At 41.3% G+C, this 20,731-nt stretch overlaps 1 protein-coding gene across 2 annotated transcripts; it reads left to right on the top strand.

Moving 5' to 3' along the window:
* The first annotated feature begins 4 nt into the window (after positions 1-4).
* Positions 5-16,037, top strand: ttc17 (tetratricopeptide repeat domain 17). 2 transcript variants are annotated; one of them, XM_020099496.2, is made up of 25 exons: positions 5-279; positions 832-921; positions 1,780-1,949; positions 2,086-2,197; positions 4,357-4,488; positions 4,700-4,809; positions 4,926-5,073; positions 5,750-5,889; positions 6,255-6,415; positions 6,719-6,831; positions 6,977-7,129; positions 7,481-7,587; positions 7,958-8,114; positions 8,374-8,445; positions 8,658-8,882; positions 9,700-9,919; positions 11,966-12,079; positions 12,232-12,527; positions 12,635-12,788; positions 12,886-13,006; positions 13,429-13,588; positions 13,736-13,819; positions 14,509-14,628; positions 14,743-14,886; positions 15,031-16,037. In XM_020099496.2, exons 1-25 carry the CDS (start codon positions 106-108, stop codon positions 15,160-15,162), a joined length of 3,609 nt encoding a protein of 1,202 aa, XP_019955055.1. In that variant the 5' UTR covers positions 5-105; the 3' UTR covers positions 15,163-16,037. The 2 variants fall into 2 exon arrangements, with proteins under 2 accessions (XP_019955055.1, XP_019955054.1); XM_020099495.2 differs by having other exon boundaries at positions 51-279; positions 7,472-7,587.
* Positions 16,038-20,731: the final 4,694 nt, after the last annotated feature.

Raw genomic sequence — 20,731 nt, 5'->3', positions numbered from 1 at the left:
CCCCCAGACGTCATCGAGGAACGGCAGCAGTCGCGCTGTTCCCCAGCAGCGCCCCCGCGCGACCGGAGGCCGCGGCGCTCCAAGAAAGCCAGCGGAGACAGAAAGATGGCGGACCTCGGGAAAATCTGTCCCGAGTCTTCGCCCTGTCGCGTCAGCTGTCCGGGGAAAGCACCGTCGTGTCAGGGGAAGCTCCTCGTCCTCCTCTGCCTGCTGATAGCGGACTCCGGCGGAGCTACGACGCACTGGGTCGTCACGGAGGACGGGAAGATCCAACAACAGGTAAGCTAGCTAGCTAGCTTAGCTCATTGCCCTCCTGATAGCTGCGAACGTTAGGCGGCTAGCCTGTGTGGCTAACTGTTTTGTTAGCATTAACACAGAGGGGTCTTTTTCTTTTTTTTTTTTAAATATGATTTTATCTCATTTAATATTTATTTTATTGAACTATTGTTAGACGAACTCAACGCCAGTCGTCCGCTGTCGTTTCAAGAATTACGTGAAATGAGCCCAAGTCACCTCAAATGTGACGTTGTCGTTTGGTGTTTGAGGTCAAGATGACCAGAACATGTCAGGCCCACGTCGACCTCCGCTGTGGATTCATTTTTTATAAATGTATCACAGATCCACTGCCTCCTTCATCCAGAGGTGAAGACAGTGACAGCGCCAGTGTGACAGGTCGCGATCAGCTGAGCTGGCTCACCTGCAGCCAAGAGACGTGTGTCAGCAGCACTTGAATAAACAGTCACCCCCTGTTCTGGCCCTGGATCGGTTTCAGACTCGTTCATTGCCAGGATGTCAGTGCTTACTGTGTTTGTTTGTTTTTTTTTGTTTCAGGTCGACTCGCCTCTGAATCTGAAGCATCCACATGACGTTGTGATCTTCATGAGGCAAGAGAGTCGTGTGAACTACCTCAAGAAGCTGGAGGTGTGTGGTTTCCACTTTGACTATGTTGACTATGTTATCCCCCCCCCCCCCACTATGTGACCCAGATCTGATGGTTTAATGTCGGTGTGAACGGCACAAATCACGTGGAATCTGATCTTTTCAAATCACATGTGGGCCACTTTCACATGTGGTTCTAAATCCGCTATATAGATCAGATTTTTTGAAATGCGACCTCAGCGTGAACAGCTGTTTGACCCGTATCCAAATTCAATGCGACTTTTATGTCACTCTACGTCAACATTCCTCATAATTTTGTGAAGAGGTGCGTGGGAGTTACTCAGCGAAAACAAACATGGAAGACAGCTGCAACAGAGGTAGCCAGTCGAGGGACAGTGAGGTTTTAGACCTCACGTCTGTACAAGTTGACGGGTCGTATCATAACCGGTCTTTGTTTTAATGCATATCAGGAGAAAAATTTAACCGCAAACGCTCACATCTGTGGTCTCCGCATGTTTATTACGGACTTCTTCTCTTAGTTTACTTCCATACACATATTCCAGCGCGCTGCGTCTGCCTTCTTGTTATTCTTCTGCTCATGCGGGTTACATCATGGCCGTGACCATTTCACATTGGAGTCTGATCCAGGCCACACCTTAAAAGATAGTGCGACCAGTTACATAAAACAGTCGGATCTAGAATAAAATTGAAGCACCAAGACTTGCAGTATGAACATAGTGTTTGGCTGTGTCATGTGCAAGGATGCTGTTTTAGTGACTGTTTCTGTCTGGTCATTCAGGTCAACCTCACCAACTCTCGAGTTTTGGCTTCACGTTTTCTGTCAATTGCCCATTTCTTGTCCACACATTGATTGATCATCCTTGATTCGTTATTGAGCAGAAGCAGCTCGTGGCACAGAAAATTCACATTGAGGAGAATGAGGACAGAGACACTGGGCTGGAGCAGAGACACTACAAAGAAGATGCTGACTGTGTCATGGCTAAGGTACCCCTGGGAGACCTGGACCTGTACGATGGAACTTATATCTCATTGGAGAGCAAAGACATCAGGTATGCTCCTCTCAATAAAGCACATCATTGTCAACATTATTTTTCTCATCTCTACCGTGTTTTGGATGTGGAGGTATTGAATGTCTGGTATTATTAATGCGCTTGTCATCTTTAAACAATTCTCTCCTTCCTGCAGTCCTGAAGACTATGTGGATTCACGGTCAGCTCTACCTCCAGATCTAGAAAAGCCTGACTGCGCAAAAGTGTTTGAACTACCTTATAGTATCCATGCTTTCCAGCATCTAAGGGTGAGTGGAGGTCAAACTTGTCGATACAAGATAGAAATGACTCACATTAGCATCACACAGTGAATATTTTGTTCGAACTAATATGCCAAAGTACTCCTCTGTTTTTAAGCGGGGGAAGCACCTGTGATGCTGTTACATCTCCAGTACAAGGTTAAATAGGATTTTTGAAAGTTTTTTTTCATGCAAACATCGAACTTGGAATTTAATTTACTCTTAGTTTGGTTAAACATGCTTTTTTCGACTGAAATGCTGTTTGTGAAGAGTATTTAAGGGGTAAAAGAACAGACACATGTCGAAGATGATAAAAAACAACCAGAATATGGGCTCACAGTTGAAGTAGTCATTGGCAGATTTAAAGTATGCCTATAATGGATTTTTTGTATTACTCTGTGCGCTAACAGCAAAAGCAGTCTTGAATAAATCAGTTCTGGCAAAGGGTTAGTGAAACTTTAGACCAGAGCACAGAAGATGAGATATCAGGTGGATATTTAATGTCAAATATATAAATACTGATGCTATTTAAGTTTCTCAGTCAAGGAGGCTCAGACAACTTCATGAAACAAAACGCAATGTTGATTGTTTTAGTAATGCTTCAGTATTGACCCTAACATCTTAATGTGAAATTCAATCTAAAGAGCAATAGTGGAGGCAGCTGTGTGTCAATAGATTAGAGCCCAGTTATCCAGAAGTGAAAAGAAAACAGTTTCAGTCCTCCCTTTGTAACAGCTCAGAGCAGAGCAGAGCTCCAGACTAACTTTCCACTGTTGGCACTAGCGCTGCCAACCTTCTTACCAAACACATGATTTGTTCACACCCTTTTTCAACACTCTTCCCATATGTTGTTTGATATCACACCTAAAAACTAAGCATGAATCATGTTGCTGGCATAAGTTGGATTCACTTTCTGCCAGTTTTTCTCAACCTGTTTGATGTTGGATTTGAAATTTGTGAAGCAGAGTTTCTCATTCACTGTGTTATTGGCGGGGTTGAACTTGATGACAGTATTGTTTGACATACTCTCATCTAACCACTGAAAGGAAGTGGGGAGAGGCTATGTGATTCAAATGAAGCATCTGTTACTGCAGGTTTTCTGTTTCTCACTGTGGGTTTGCATCTTCAAAGTTTCAAGCTTGAAATAAGTTGATCCTGGAACAAGTTTAGAGTTGCCAGCAATGGACAAACCTCATAGCATCGAATACACACACTGCATAACATCGCTGTTGTGCCACAACCATGTCAGTACTGCATTGGTACTTTTTCTTATTCAAACTGTTTCCCTTTCTGCACTATCATCAGTTAGTTCTGAGTTGAGACCTCTCATTGGCTCTCCCTCTCCTTATTTTGTTTTCTAAAATCAGCAGCTGTACAGTTCATCATCTTTGGAACATGGTAACAGATGTTTAGTAGTGAGAGACTGACTGAACCAGTGAAGACGAAAAAGTGCCACTTTCAACCACAATTGCTGTCTTTGCCAGTACAGGACCAAAATAACTTCACGTTTATTTTGCACTTGAATGTGACCATATGAAATTTGAACTTGCACACTTTCGAAAAATGGTAGTTAATGCGACCACTTTGGTTGCAACGTTGAACCTTGGCTCAGAGGGAAGCTTTTTTTTTTCTGTACAACATTAGGTCACAGTTTATCAACAACATTTTCTACAAGATGATAAAACTAAGTTTCTCTTTAGTGCCAGAGTTCAACACATTTATTGCTGAGATATGCAAGTCAATGTTATCTGTTTGTCAAGATCTCAAGAACTACATGATCTTTATCTTTAGGTCGCATTCAAGTCTCTGGAGTAAGTTTTTATTAGTATTTTCAAATGCCAATGACTAAAGTTAATATTAAGCTACAGTTACAGTGGACAAACCAGAGAAGTCCACTATATTTTATTGAGTCATCCTTTGATTGGCTTTTTTTGATTTATTGGGTTATTCCACCATGTTGGTCAGTGGGCACCAGCACATCTGCTTTATTTGTAGATACATTTCAAGTGTGTTTTTGGAAAGTTGATATGCTGTTTATCTAGTTGTAAAATACTTTTCAGTTAGCTTTGCTGTCTGGTGAGGTCAGTTGGAGTGGGACAGCGATGTGGGGTTTGTGTTGACTGATCATATTCTAAAAGTAAGTGATTGTGAATATGTGTCTGTTCCAGGGTGTGCAGGAAAGAGCAAACTTGACCTCCCCACTTCTTTCGAAGGAGGACCCCATTTTTAGTGCACTGTCTCATAAGTTGGGCCGCAGTGTGGATGAGGTGGGCCACCGCATCCACCAAGGTTTACTGAGGGTAAGGTCTGCCAGTACAGCTTTACCTCACAAAGCTACATCTTCTTTTTGGGAAAACATACATACTCAATTCTGTAGCCAGAGGAGGAAATATTAGCAACTGTCATTTGCACATAAGTAAAGCAAGAAGCTACATGGCCTAAAAGTTAGTTCTTTGAAAAAGTTTAAAATTAACTGTGTGTGTGCTTGTGTTCACTGTCTGTGTTTTCTAGAATTCCTCATCATGGGTTTTATACAACATGGCGTCATTTTACTGGCGTATGAAGAACGAGCCTCAGAGAGCAGTGGACTGTGTGGTCCGTGCTCTGCATTTCTCCCCAAGGTACTCTAACGCTGTTCATAAAACCCACAGCATTGGTGAACTGTGCAATATTGTATGAGGCCGCTCACAGGTGGCCACATTCTCATATTCTGTGGGTGTGTTTGTTGTTCTTGTAGGCAGCATAAGGATGTAGCCTTGGTCAACATGGCCAACATCCTGCACCGTGCCCATTTTTCAGCAGATGCTGCTATTCTCGCCCATGCTGCCCTTGATCTCACATCAGACCTCTTCACCAGCCACTACACCTTGGGCAACATTTATGCTGTAAGTCAAAGGCACTGCATTCAACTGCTCTAGAGGTTTTTGTATTTAACCCCCACATGTGCCAGCTGGTTAATCAAATGGTTAATGCCATACCGTCATAACTATTGTTTCCTGAATTTGTTGGACTAGTCTGCGCCCACCTCATCTGTGTGTGATGGTCACAGAACGTCTTGATTTTCATTCAGCCTGTATGAGATGTGTCCTTGAGGATCGGTTCGAGTCTAGAGTCTTGCAAGTTATCTTGCTGGTTTTACATGAGTGATCAACAAATAGGAAGCTATGTTTTCATTCTAACTATTGAGACCTGAGCTCACAGAAAATGGATGTGTACCTAATGGACACATGGACAATGATTTTTACTCACCAGCTATCACTAAAAACACACAAATCAGAATTTAGCTGTCAGCTATTTATTTTCTCACTGTGCCCTGACGATACAGTTTATTTCCTGCCAGGACTCAAGATAACATTATATTTCTAAAAGGACCAAATTAAATCACCAGCATTTTTACAAAACTTGTATTTATAGTCCCCGTAGCTGTATACCAGTGTTTCATACTCACTGTTCATAATTTGTGCTCAGTTTAGTTGTTTTATGACACATTGATTGAATGAAACAAATCTGTGTTTGACCTCTGCCATATCCATGACTCCTCTTCCACTGCTGTCTAACCAGATGCTCGGGGAGTACAACCACTCAGTGCTGTGTTACGAGCAGGCACTGCAGGCCCAGCCAGGCTTCGAGCAGGCCCTGAGAAGGAAGCACGCTGTGCTCTGTCAGCAGAAGCTGGAGCAACGACTGGAAGCCCAGCACAGGTAGATAAGCACTGAAACAAGTGTCGTGTTTAATCCTGGACATTCTTTTTTCTTTCTTTTCACTGTTTAACATTTTAATATTTACTTCTATTTGACAGTTCTCTACAATTGAGCTTGTAAGTTTGTGAGCAGGTTTAAGTACATGAGGCTGTCCTCTGTATTTCTGTTTGAACAATGAGGATTTCAACCAACAGTGGCTTGCAAGAACAATTTGGAGTAGTCAGTGTGGAAGAAAAAGGAAAGCACCCAGAGCTGGCAGAGAGTCAGTGTTCTGTTCATGAATGCAGAGGATCTTTACAGATACCCTGCATTGTATTTCTGCCAACAGCCCTGTAGTTCCTGTCCTCATTTTCCTGTATTTATAGGTCCCTGCAGCGGACGCTGAATGAGCTGAAGGAGTACCAGAAGCAGCACGACCACTACCTTCGCCAGCAGGAGGCACTGGACAAACACAAGCTGCTGCAGGAAGAGCAGATCCTGCACAACATTATCCACGAGACCCAGATGGCCAAGGAAGCTCAACTTGGTAGGATGCCACACACAGCAATGAGACCAGGGCATGAAAGAGCTGAGAGCAGTCAGAGCAATCGTCAGGTGTACAAGTAGTGTACTTTTTTTATTAAGATTTTATATTTTCAATATATTAATTTCCAATACTCGAAGAAAAGTTAGTTGAACAACTAACTTTTGTTAGTTCATTTTTATCATTGCTGTGGACTCAAGATGTGACCAGATAAGCATCATTTTACTTAAAAAGATGTGTTGTCACTTCACTGTAGATTTAATCTTCATGCTCATCAGTCCGTTCATTGTGTGTCATGTGCTCTAGGGAACCATCAGATGTGTCTGCTGGGTCAGCAGCAGCGCAGCCTCTACTGCCCCTTTGACCTGCCTGTGCGCTATCACCGGGGTGATCTGTTTGAACACGTCCACTACGTCCAGGTGAGTCTGTCAAATATTAAAAAGTACGACATTAATTTCAGCAAAGACAAAGCAAAAGCATCTTTTTTTTTCCAAACACAAACGAGGAAAGTCTTCTGTCAATTTCTGCTTCTCGGCTATTTCTGTTTTCTCTCTTTGTTCTCAGTTTGGAGAGGAGGTATCAGTGGCATCCAGCGTCGGTCACGTGTCAGAGCGAAACTCAAATCAGACAGCAGCCAGTCTGCAGCTTCATCCTTCTGTCTCCGGAGACCAAGATCCTGCCGCTGCCTTGTGGGGAAGCCGTCAGGATTACACACAGGTAAGATGAGAGCTGAGTCCACCATAATATTGATAAATGAAAACAATCCAATGCAAATGCACACTCAGCAAAATTTAGAGACCATGTTGGTCAAACAAGGTAAGTTGACTCCAAGTAACTGTTCGATCACATTTAGTCTTGCAGATAAATGTGAGGGGAGTCAAAAAAAGATTATAGGAAGAGTTAAGCCTTTGAAAACATTAAATGGGTTGAAATTGAAATATGACGCAGATGCAGACTAATTGATATTTCTGCAATTTATGTGTGGTTTGCTTGTGTACTCTTGAAAATGCTGAAAATAGACCGTGGAGAGCAAGAGTTGCTAAACTGTTGTTGCCTTAGGACATCCAGAAGATGTTGTGGCCTCAGAGAACCGACTGTGCTCATGAGTACCCAAGTGTTCCACCTGCTCACCTGCTCCCAACCTATTTCCTTCCACCTGAAACTCAGGCCCTCAGGTCAGTGCACATTTCTGAATTTGGATATTCATGTTCCTCATTTTAGAGGAATCTATGGACAGATATGGAAATACATATTCATAATTATGAGAACAAACACAAACCTGTGCACACTGCTAAAAGACAGTGGCCATTTGCAGCCCACACCAGCTCCACATATTGTCTGACTGAGTCTCATTGCACCCTCGATAACGTGTTCTTACCTTTTGTTAAGAACTGTCCACTTGTGTTTGGATTACCCAATATGCCTTTTGATGCCAGATATGAACAGACCATAGTGTTAGAATAAAACCACCTATCAAAGCAAAGCTTAAATGATTAAATGGCAAGTTTGTGTCAAAACTTATTATGTTTAATTGTGCATATTCAGCCCAGTGGCATCACTTCTCTATGGGAAGAGCAGTCCTCCTCAGACAGTGGCTCTGCCGGACTGTGGTCCCATCCCTCAACCATATCCCGCCCTCCTGCCAGCTTCACTAGACTGGCCGCTAGAAGAGAAGAAGCTGCCAGATCCATTTGCCTCCCAGGTATCTGTCTGAGTGTGTGTACGGATTGAATAGGAAAATGAGTGAGATAGATGCACAAAGTTAAATTGTTCTTTTACTTTGTTTCTCTGTGTTATTCCCTGGTTTGTATTTTCCAAAATATAAAATTTTGAATTTCCATAAACATGTTGATAAAATGTTGAAAAATAAAGTCATTATTATTATTAAACATCTTCTCTACGTTGAAGTCTGCAAAAAAAGTAGTTGGAACTGTGTAGGAACTCTGTGTGTGTGATTACAGATACTGCAGTTACGCAGTGGAGGATGGACACTGGAGCAGATTGGCTCCAGAGTAGCTGAAGTAATGAAACAGGTGAGAGATCCTCCGTTCTCGTAGCACAATAATGTTAATCTCACCACCGAGTAAAATAAGTGAGAGTCTGAATCTGAAGAAAGTTGCACAACTATTGAATGGGAATTTACACTTTGTTACTAACTCAATCGTGAATCACTCCAACCACTCTCAAGTTCTCCCAGTTCAAACCAGCTTAGGTCTCTAACAGAAGTTTGTTTGTATATGTATAGGCCACTATACCCCGCTGGCAGGTCCACAATGAGGCAGCGCTTTTCTGGCGGGCTAAAGGCAATGGCAGCCGTGCCCTCCAGTGCCTGCGCCAAGTGTTGAGCTCAGCTCCGCCTGCCCACCGCCACTTGCCCCTCACCAATGCTGCTAACCTGCTGCTACACCACGGCTTGACCACCCACGCACAAACACTACTGGAGCAAGCATTGGCACTTAATCAATCAGAGGTAAATGCACACTGGGAAATAACCTGCTGAGTCTTACCTTCTTGGAGTTGCTCACATATACTATATTACCTGTACTTTACACATTAAGCCACATCAGTAACATGTCGTCAGAATTATATTTAAACAGAAATCAGAATATTTACCTTTTTATTTCACTGTGCATGGTTATGCAAGGATACTGTGACCTGTGTTTGATGTGCGTCTTTGCCCAAACTACACTATTCAGCACAAAAGATGACCCACACATAATACTATCTGAACATTTGAATGCTGTGTCATGCAGGAATGTTGCTGACTTCTTGTAATGGCCACACATTGTACTCTTCGTCACTTTGAATCATCCAGGATGAAGTTATATTGTGTCAAAAAAAAAAAAGCACTCATCATCTCATGGTGATTTCAAGAATATGAATTTACTGCTTTAGTGGACCGCAGATTGTTCACTACCCTAAAGAGTACAGCAGGAAGAGGCGTTGAGTCAGCATGGACTGAAATACATGAGGAACATTTCCAAAACCTTGTTAAATAAAACCTTTCTGAAAACATTCCCTTAAAGAGGTTAAAGCCCATGACACGTGCCACATGTGTACACAATGGATGATGGTAATATGACAATCCACTAACCACAAGTGGAGAATAACTGTAAGAACTGAAGTTATTAATACGACTTAACCATAAACCTAAACTTTGTTCTTGCAGTCTTTGGAAAATATACATATACATATACCTTGTTTTGTCCATGTGTCTGTAAACACAGTGTCAGTTTTCTTGTGTGTGTTACCCATCAGCTAATGATCCTTTGTTTTGTTTTCCTCAGCCTCACACTCTGCTCAGCCTGGTGAGCGTGCACTTGGCCCAGGGCAATGTGACAGGTGCTCTGGCCTTGTTCCGCCACACTCTGGTGACGGCCCTTTCCTCCTCCTCTTCCTTCTCATCCTTAGCTGGCTGTGAGCAGTGTCGCACCAGCCTTCCTCTGCTGCGCTGTCTGCAGTTTTACCCCTTCCTTTACAATCTTTCACACCGGCAGTCCTGCCCACGTGAGTAACTCAAACAGGACAGTTTTCCAAATCTCTTTAATGTAAGTTTTTTTTTTTTCTAGCCTCAATACTTTTAAAGGTACATTCCTTGATTGTTGTGTACTGTGGAGATTTTAAAGAGAGTTTTGCATGTTAAGACCTCGAGTCTGACCAATTTATGGGTCGGCCAATAATAATCAGTCATTATGAATTTCATAGACCAAGCTGCTGCAGTGCCTGTGTTTATGTTTTCTGATATAAATAATTTAATTTAAGGAATGGATATTGTAGATATCGGCACTTATGTACAATATTTTTTCATCCAAGTTCTATGTATTTGGTTGTATCTGCATTGTCCCTGAAAATCCATTTAGGTTGGGCTCTATCGAGATGTGTTGTGTTTTTTAAAGTCTAATGAGTGCAAAGGTGTGTTGTGTTAAAATCACCTACATTTCTCACAGGACACATAAAATATGTTGTATGTTTATATTTAAACATGAAGTGAATTTATTTAGATCCTACTTTGATCATTTCCATATGTGTTATATTATATTTAGGTGCAATTTATCCTCTTAAGCAGAACCAGACAATTTTTTGCTGAACTTGTATTTAAGTTAGATTTTGTCTAAAACTCACAACATTCAAGGAAGGGATGTTTTATCTGATGCAAATCTTATTCATCATTTAAATCTGATGATTATTAATTATTTCTCTGATTAATCAATTTAATCAAAGCTAACAAATGTGATTTCTTTTTTTAATATTTATAGTTTGTTTTGTTTTTGTCTAACTCTGCCAGTTTGGTATATCGAACTGAAAATTCAACATGGACTCAAAATGCACTCACTCTGGGCCTTACACTCAGACCCCACCCCACCCCACACACACACACACACACACACACACGTTGTCCCTTGAAGCTGCGAGAAACAAGTAGTATGTTCTGATGTGAACAGAGGCTGCATCTGCTTCTTTATTCATATCAGTGGGAGTGAAGAGAAAAGTGCTTTGAAGTGGAGAAATTTTGCCACTCAATAATTTAAGCTGCAGAAAATAGCTGATGCCAAATATAGAAAGGTCTATATTTTATTCTCCAAAGCTAAATATTGCTCCCACAAAGCACACGGAGTACATCAGGTCACAAAAGCGATCATAAAACACACACCCACGCCCAAATTTTAATAGTTGCTGCAGGTCCTCCTACATGTTTGATCCTTTTAGCAGCATTGCTGGTTGTGAAACAAAAAAACTAAATATCAAAAGTAGATCGTAATCCTGGTTTGCTGTAGACAACTACACCTGAGAAATGGCTCCTTGTGTTATGGAATTTGCTTGATCCTTTAAAATGAACACCTAGGAAGAGCCAGCGTTATAAGACAGGCCATATAAAAAGCAGTAATCATCAAGAACTCCGCAGTTTGGTATTATAACAGTTAAAGATATTGTGGACCAGCTAACAAACAATTTCAAAAGCCTGTCAGTGCAACAATGAGCCTTATACAGCTGCTACAATAAGACCGTTCTGATAATGCTGCAGTGTCACGAGGTATAATCCATGGCAGAACATGTTACCATCATTTTTATCACAATCATTTTTGTTATCTAAAAAAAATGTCTACATCTACATTTGAGCAAAAGCTGCACTCAACCCAGCATAAGAACATTAAAAAAAAAAAACTTAACATACAACTGTTTCTGTGGCTACTAATGAAGCGCAGAGATTTAATGTTCTCCTGACAACTCTCCACATGTTGAAATGTTTGAAACTTGTTTTCCAGAATGATTTTAGACAGCGAATGAAGTCAGCAATGTAGAGACGCTGAAAGTAAATATCCCAACTGCCTCTGTAGTAACATGACATGTTACATAATTCACCACACGAGTGGGAGTCTCAGAATATTAATTTTGTTCCAGATTTTTACAAATGTACTTCTATAAAAATACAAAGCTGTTTTGACATACATACATTTAACATTTGTTAATTTTGTTATGGGAACATGTGATCCACGTCTACTGTTACAGAAAGATTTGGATTAATAGTTTGTCTCTTGACTTGTGTTGCTCCAGAGGGCGCTGCCTGCTTGGTTGAGGAGGAACTTGGGATACAGCTGGAGGAATGGGAGGAAGAGAACCAGGACCTTCCGGCCATTTCTGCAATGGAGGACTCCTTACTCTTTGAGAGTAAGAATATGATGATGATGATGATGATAATACGAAATCATATATGGGCAACTCTGCATCCTGCAGTTTAATTTAGATTATTTATTTATTTATATCTCCTGTAGCTCGACACCACTCTAACTAAATTCACTTCTTTCATACAACCCCTCCAGAGGTTATCTTGGACAGCAATGGGTCAGGTGAAACAGCTGGACAGCACCGGACTTCTCCTTCTGTCTCAGGAACGAATAAAATGGCCACCCCGTTTGGAGGCGGCGGAGTGGAAGGGGAAGAGGAGTGGCAGCTAAAGGAGGACCTGATGGGAGCGTTTGAGGGAGCGCTTGATGTCGGAGGCAAACGGGGGGACCTGCGAGGTATCCGGGTGCTAAAGAATGACCGTGTCATGGGTACCCGTGCCGGTGGTGGGCCCTGCTTTGGGAACTGTGAGGATGACGAGGGAGCAGAGTGGGTAAGTGTGGCGGAGGTTGACTAATAATCACCAGACTCCTGTAGAAATGAATGTGACTGATGTGACTGTAGCAAGTATAGCTGATCTTTTTTGTTGTTTCTCATCAGATCACCTTCCAGGTGAAGCGGGTCAGGAAGGCTAAGGTTGATGGGACAGAGAGTGTTTCCGGCTCTGATGACAGCCAGAACATGGAGTCTCTGCCTGGAGGACACTCTGTCCTGGAGATCAGCGGGCCAACTATACCATCGCCCGGCCCTTCAGGTGCCGCATACACCTGCATTTTATACACAGCAAGCATCAAGGTGCTGGACTTCACCCAACTGAGAGAGATGTCTTTGTGGTTGTGTGTGTTGTGCAGGTCGATGGAGGGACTACACAAGCCTTGGCTGGCCGGGACCAGAGGAGTGCCAGCGGACACGAAGGGTAGACCTCACCACTGTAGCTAGCACCTGGTTGGCTGTTTCTGCCAAGAATATTGAGTAAGACCCTCGCTGTCCGAATCGTCGTCTCATTTTCATCTTATTTTATATTAAAGAGGATTCATGTTCCTCATTATCACTTTGAATTAAGTACATGCTGAAATATGTATCCACAAATATTTGTATTCCTCAGAAATGTGTTCATATATTTTAATAAAATACCTGTTTAATGTTTGGATAAAGAAAACAGGAGCCAGAAAACATGGCTCTCTCTATCACAACTAAACTTAATCCCTTGAGCAGTGGACCCTAGTTCAACTCCCGGCCCGATAGACTTTTAACTGCACATCATTCCCACACTCTCTCTCTCTCTCTGTTTCCTGTCTCTCTCCACAGTAAATATTTAATGATAAAGCCACAAAGGCCAAAAAGATATATACTTACAAAAACTGTATTATATATTTTTCTTTATTTCTTTTCAGTATCACAGAACACATAGACTTTGCCACTCCGCTCCAGGAGCCAGCAGCTGAACCTTTATGCAATGCCAACCTCGCCGCCAGCATGCACACCCTCGACCACCTGGCAGGGGTGGCCAATCGAGCCGCCATCCACTACACCGGAGAAAGTCAACTGCGTGAGGTAAAGTGAGGCAGACGCCATAGATAATGTGAACTAACATTGCTAAGGAGGAAAAGAGAGCTTCAGCTGGAAACCACAAACAACAATCAGTGCAGCACCACTCCTGAGTGAAGAGTCTCACCGGTGTCTTCTTGTCCTCGTCCACAGGTCCTGCAGAACCTCGGCAAAGATAAGTTCTCCCCTCAGTCTTTTGAGCAGGTGGGAACACGTATCGCTAAAGTGCTGGAGAAGGTAAGGGATCTCTGGTGGATCCAGTTTGCTGGAAACATCTACTTTATTTTTTATTTATTTAATTTATGTTTGTACAACAGCAAAGAATGTTCATATAATTCAAAACTACACACCCAGCGACAGTTACCTGCTATTAAATTAGCAGTATGTAATTTGAAATGCCACGGGCACATTAAATTATGCACTCAATAAAATAGTTTCCGCTGCATAACTTTTGCTCATTAGCCAAATGTTTCCGGTTCTGTCGTTGCTACTAACTATTGAGAATCAACCCATTGATTTTCTCTAAAACTAAATCAGATAAATATAAGAAGTTTGTCTTCTCTCGGTTATACGAGTTAACTTTCCATCACTTTCTAACAATGACGACCATTAGACAGATTTTACCACTGAGGAAAGAGATGAAAGGACAAGAAGCAAAGACTGAAGTCCACGTTTCAACTTTTAAATCTATCACAAACAGTGTTCGAGCGACAGTGAAGCTCTGTGTCATGGCTGCTTACATACATTTTCTTTGTATTTTCTGAAGCGTAAAGAAACCACAAGCAAGTCATGAAAAAAATACACAGAACCTGCAGCAAAGAAATACTTTCAAGAAGTTACCAATGTTTTTATTGGAAGTAGTGCCCAGCTATTAAAAAGCTAAACCAGTTCAATTAAAACTGTACCTGTTATCCTTGAAACTGCAGAATCAGACATCGTGGGTTTTATCCAGCATGGCTGCTCTGTACTGGAGGGTGAAAGGTCAAGGCAAGAGAGCCATCGACTGTCTACGCCAGGCTCTCAACTACGCCCCCCATCACATGAAGGCAAGTCACACATCGGCTGTTCCAAAACACTTCACCTTCATAGTACTCAAACAGAATAAAGTATTGTTTTAATATAATTAATCATTTGTATTCTTTTTCCTCGTGAATTATAAGGATGTGCCCCTCATCAGCTTGGCCAACATCTTCCAGAATGCTCGGCTGTGGGAAGATGCCCTGACGGTCGCTCGTATGGCAGTAGAAATAGCCCCCCACTTTGTTGTGAACCACTTTACCCTCGCCAACGTCTATATAGCGATGGTAAGGGCTCCAGTCAGCTCCTTATCACTCCTTATTTGTTTCCTCAGAGTGAAGTTAGCCCTGTGCTACAACAGAGAGTATTTATCAAGCAGTAGTGGAGGTCCCGGGTGGTCATGATGACGTGGTTGTGTTTCGTCACTGCAGGAGGAGTTTGAGAAAGCCATGCGCTGGTACGAGTCCACCCTGAAGCTGCAGCCGGAGTTCGCCCCCGCCAAAGATCGACTTAGAACCATCCAGTGTTATCTGCTCACCAAGAGGGAACGACGTCAGCCCTAAACCACGCTTCCAGTCTGATACCAGTACTCTGCGCTCATACACACACTAGATACAGAACACACACACACACACACACACACACACTTATCTGAAGACCACAGATAGCTTACACGTGATAAAAGTGTAAGACACCTGACTGTGGTTAAAGGTGAGGTTTCCAGATTCATATCTAGACATGTACGGCTTCTTCTTTTTGAGAATTATCCTCAGAAAGTATCAGGTCTGAAACGTCTCAGAGAACAACTGTAGATAATTTTACCCACAACGTATTTCCAATACTTCTTGTTCTCAAGTCGAGTAAAGACTCAAACTCCTTCAAGGTTTAAACAAGGTTCCAAATTTACAGTTCATTCTGCATTAATTTGAGCTCAGTCTGTTGAAGTCACTCTGTTGTCTTCTGGAAGACATTTTAGAATCTAAAACAAAGGGAAATATTGTTCTTTTGTTCTAAAGGAGCAAACATACTACATCCTGGACACATGTCATTTTTATTTAATGTTTAAATTGGGATTTTTCTGTGGAAAATGATCAACAGTATTTGCTTCAATCTTTTGCTGAGATGGTAAGAAATGTGCTTCTCAACTCGGAGGTTAAATGAGACAAATTGAATAACATATGCATCGAATAGATGGGAATTCTCTTTTTTTGCACTTTTTTCTATATCATTCCTGTTTATATGGGACCTGAGAACTGATTTTGCTCCAAGCTAATTTAAATACAAAAGAAAGAAGAAAATGAAATATGCTATTACATGTGCTTCTTAAATTATGGAAATCATCCGGCAGGAAAAGGATTTGCCATTGACCAGCTATTAAAAAAACCTAAAGTGGAATCTGTATTAAATGTACAGTATTAAAGGAAACGTGTGGATTTCATCCGTTTATTTCTCCGTGTCGGTTCTTTGTCTCTTGCGGAATAAAACTGTGAATCTTATAATATTTTACATCAACACGACATGAATCCATGATGGAAAACTTCATCCAGTTTTTTTTATTTAGTAGAGATTATAAAACCAACCCAATGGTGGCACTGTCCAACTTTTATAAGGGACACTTCTTGTGTCGGTTCCTACAAACTCCCTCTGTGTGTGAGCGTCCAAAATAAATTCTATTTGTGATGGAAATACCAAAATAAATCTGCATAGATTGAAATATCACACATATTTTAAAACCAACTGTTGTGACATTTATTTGTCGAACTTTAGCACAAGACTTTAAAATAGAAGGGAGAGAATTCGGTTTATATCCTGGAAGAGATTGAATAATGTTGACAGATCTTTATTTTACTCAGATTGTTTGGAAACCTTTATCTGACTTGGTCACTTGGATCTACCTCAACATTGAGTTACGGGTTTTCATGTTGTGGTTGATCGTAATGTTGTAATTTCAGGGCTCAATCAACGCTGCCTCTTCTTACAGGATAGGAAATTATTACGACATAGATCTTCACAATATCCCCACGGACGTCTGTTCTACACTCAAATATTTCAAAGTTCAATGAGGCATTTCATTTTCATCTTTATTTCTAGTATCATTATTTTGAATTTGACTTGTGAACTTACATCAGTGTGGTAAAAACTACCTGAATGAAAGGAGCCATCTTTGTACTTTTTATTTTTATTTTCCTCCTCCTCCTCGCAGGAGGCAGGGTTTATACTGCGGTCAGCCACCAGGGGGAAATCAGGAAGCTTTGGCTTCACTTAGAAGATATGAAATCAAAATAATTCATGATTATTCAAGTTAATATAATTTTGACTTTTCCAGTCGATCACCCGCTGTAACAAATGCCTGCGGACAATGAGCGCACACGACCAAAGCAATTCAGCAGCTGTGATGCTGCAGCGGTATCGACAATAAGATACTCGTGGATTTTTACACCTTAATCCAGAGTCAGTTTTAAAGCAGCTATTAAAAATGTTCACTGACGACCTTCTGCCAAATCTAATCTCAACTATATTCAGAAACCTGAAGTGTTTGATCTGAGGATGTGAAATAACCTTTTGCTAAAAATCTACTTCAACTCACAGATGAGCACATGTTTTCATATTTCAACCTTCAGCTCATAAACACGTCTACGTTCCGCCTGTTGTACTTTCTTATACCTTTTAATGCTACAGCTGTGTATCTGTCATCCTCAGAATACTTTGTTTTGACAACCACAGCCCTGAAAAGTGATATTATCTTTGCTTTTTCAGCACTTTACAAAACAACTTACTTGACTTCGTGTTTCATAAATGTTTAAAGAAATAAACGCGGGACACATTAATTAAAACCTTGCAGTTCAAAGCTGTTTATTTTAATGAGATTGGCGAGGCAGCTCGGAGCAGCAGCTAACTAAACACTGGAACACTGTGTCCGTCCGTTTACTAAAAAAAAAAAAAGCAACCACGTAGTATCCGTGTGAAACAGCACTCTCTTTTTCTGCTGCATCTTTTCTTTTTTCTCTCTCTCTCTTTAACTTGCAAGAACTAAAAATGGCACATGCACAGTGCAGCCGGCTATTTTTAGCCTCCTGTGAAGGAACAAGATGGATGCAGAGGAGCTGACGTGTATGCACAGACTCCTATAAATACAAGCACAACACATGAGAGAGCAAATTTGCAGCCCACCACCACCACCACCACCACCATCCCCCCTCAGATTCTCCACCACTGAGGACAAACGCTGCTGCTGTTGCTGCTGCTGCTGCTGCATCGCTAATGGACCTTATTTATCGTGAGCTCCTTTGGTCTATTCCTGTGCAACCGAACCCCACTCCCAGCTCTGTTTGGGAATGTTTCTCAATGAATAATTGACTGGAGCGGTATTTCTGACCAGCCCTGTCTTGGGTGCAGTTTATAAATAGCTCATGTGTAGCAGAGCGTGCATGGATTTGCCAGGGGCGTCGGGCCTGGGAGTAGGAGCCCTGTTATGTAATAGGCATGTGAGTTGGAACACCACAGAGACACTGCATTGAATGGGTGTGTGTGTGTGTGTGTGTGTGAGATGCTCTGCTCTCATTGAGTGTTTTCACAGTGATAGTATAATCACTGGTGCTTTGTTAAGTCTCCTGCAGCTGATTGTGTTGTTGCCTTCACCTTGTGTACGTTCAAATAATTCACTTCAGCTCTAAATGTAGAAATTAGAGAGGTAGATGTTGAATATTGATTGAATGAACAGTTTCACAAACCAGCATCATCACGATACATTTGAGCTTTTAATATATATGAATGTCTCTATTATTGATTTAAATGATACTAGTCAAGCAAATACAGCTAATAATGTAGAGCTGGTGTTGATTTTACTGTAAAATAAAGTGAGCCACTGCTCCGTCAATCCCATGATATCATTTGTAAATAATAAGCTGATGTTATAATGATGAATTTTTCTATTTCTGTGAAACACACTTTCTTAAAAGTTTCATTTCTTCTGATGCAACCTTGTGGTGACATATTCAAGTCAACAACTCTAACTGTGTTTGTGCTGGTCAGGAGAACTCACCACGGCTGAATGTAGTAACACTGAATGGATGTTGTTGTAAGATGTTATATAATAATAGTGAGTTTCCTACATGGGCATGAAAGGAGGAGGCTCTTTTAAAAGCACAGTGACGTAAGACCGGATCAAGATTTCGACTCACGCAGGGGAAGGAATGTGAGTTTATGTGAATGAGGCTGCGTCTCATTTATGGTGTCGACTTCCAGCACGAACATTCGCGTGTTGACTTATGATCGTGTGATGTCGGGGGCTGGCTCCTCGGCTGCTGCGGCAGAATAATATTGGACCTGTTTGAAGAAGATTACAGATTATTCCTTCAAAATCGAAATTGCATAAAACCAGAATGAGAAAATATGATGTAATTGTGTAATATACACTAAACAATCAAAAAAAAACCCGGAAGGACAAAACATCAGCCACTACAACACGTTTTAAATAAACTTGCAGTTGGCTTTTACAATATGTCAATTAGACAATATGAGTATTTGTATATGAAATGAAGTTTTCATTTCACTAAACATATCGGCTCGATATGGTAAAAACAGCAGCACAAGTGTTTCTCCGCTATATATATATATATATATAGACTCTGTGTTTTTATCTAGATTTGCGGATGAAGATGTGCATCTGAAGATCTCAAGGTAAAATTCTATTTTTCTCCATTTTACGCTTCTTTTGACCAGATTTCTTCTACAGGCTCCTCCTCACATTCATGGAGCCTTCGTGCCATCAGGGTGTTTCTCTTTTTAAGTTCAGTGTAATAAGAATGTTACTGGTGTTTGGGATTCACGGCATCAGCATCACAATCCCTTCTTGTTGTCTCCTCTTCTCCTCTCGTTCTCTTCCTGCAGCGTCAGTTTGTTTCCAAACCCATCCATTATCTTCTCCTTTGAAGGTTGCTGGTGCCAACCCCAGCTGACATTGACCAAGAGGTTTCTGTCCATCACTCGGTCAACATGCAAAGACAAACAAATATTGATGCCCACATTCTCTCCTACGCTCAATTTAAAGTCTCCAGTTGACCTGGAAAAAACTCACACAGACACGTGAGAACATGAAACTCAAGCTTCAGACCCAGAACCTCCTCCTGTGAGTAAATACTACTCTAATGTATTGTTATTTATTTTAAATGACGACATCTTGTTTTATCCAGTAGATGGTTTAATAAGCCGTCATTTAATTTAATTACAAAGAAAAAGGCAAAGAAAAGCAGCAAAGCTTCACATTTCAAAAGCTGGAAAAAGCAAATGTTTGGCATTTTTCTTTAATCATTGCAACAACGAAGCTGATGTAATACATGACTTTATTTTTACTTTAAAGGTCGTGACGTGAACTCCTCACTCTCAGCTGTGGTAAGTGTTCTTGGTACCATGGACAGCTCCAGTGTAATCACACTGCTCGATGCTGTCACACAAAGTTTTTACACAAGACACAAATAAATAATCAAATAAAGAACTAAATGATTATGAAATCATTAAGATGGTAAGATCAGACTCAGGATGAAGTCTTTGCACAGTCAAATGTTTATGTATCTTTTATAAAAGAAGAACAGGAAGAGTGTATTTATGACGGGATGAATACAAATGTCCCAGACGTGTTCAGCTGAGTTCTGCCCTGTTGACTGAGAGGACCTCAGTGTGTCAGTTCTGCATCACGGCCGGATCCGTTTGCTGGTCTCTGCTTCTCTCGTTCACAACCTCAATCCTGGAACGACTTCTGAGAAAATGGTCATCGGCCCTTAAAAGCTGTGGGTGGATGCAAACAAGAACGTGTAGCACACGACGATCAGCCAGGTAGACAGGTGAGTGTTGAGACATTATACGCAGTTAATGTTTGTGTTAAAACATGAACCCTGAATGATTTCCACTGTCAGATGGATTAATACGAGGCTCAGCTCGAAGGCAAAAACTGAACCTCATCCATGTTTGACTGCTCTATGACTGACATCATACCAGCAACAACAGGGTGGGATGAGTTTCTACCAAATAAGCAAACACAATTGTCCTCAGTTGAGTGTCTGAATCTGAATCTGAATCAAAATGTATAGTAATGTGTGTCTTTGTTTAATAACTTTGACTCAAAGGGTCCAAAGG

Source organism: Paralichthys olivaceus, chromosome 1 (genome assembly GCF_024713975.1).
Source record: "Paralichthys olivaceus isolate ysfri-2021 chromosome 1, ASM2471397v2, whole genome shotgun sequence".
Taxonomy (NCBI): Eukaryota; Metazoa; Chordata; class Actinopteri; order Pleuronectiformes; family Paralichthyidae; genus Paralichthys; species Paralichthys olivaceus.
Note: the sequence above shows the minus strand (reverse complement) of the source record. Positions and strands in the feature narration are given on the sequence as shown.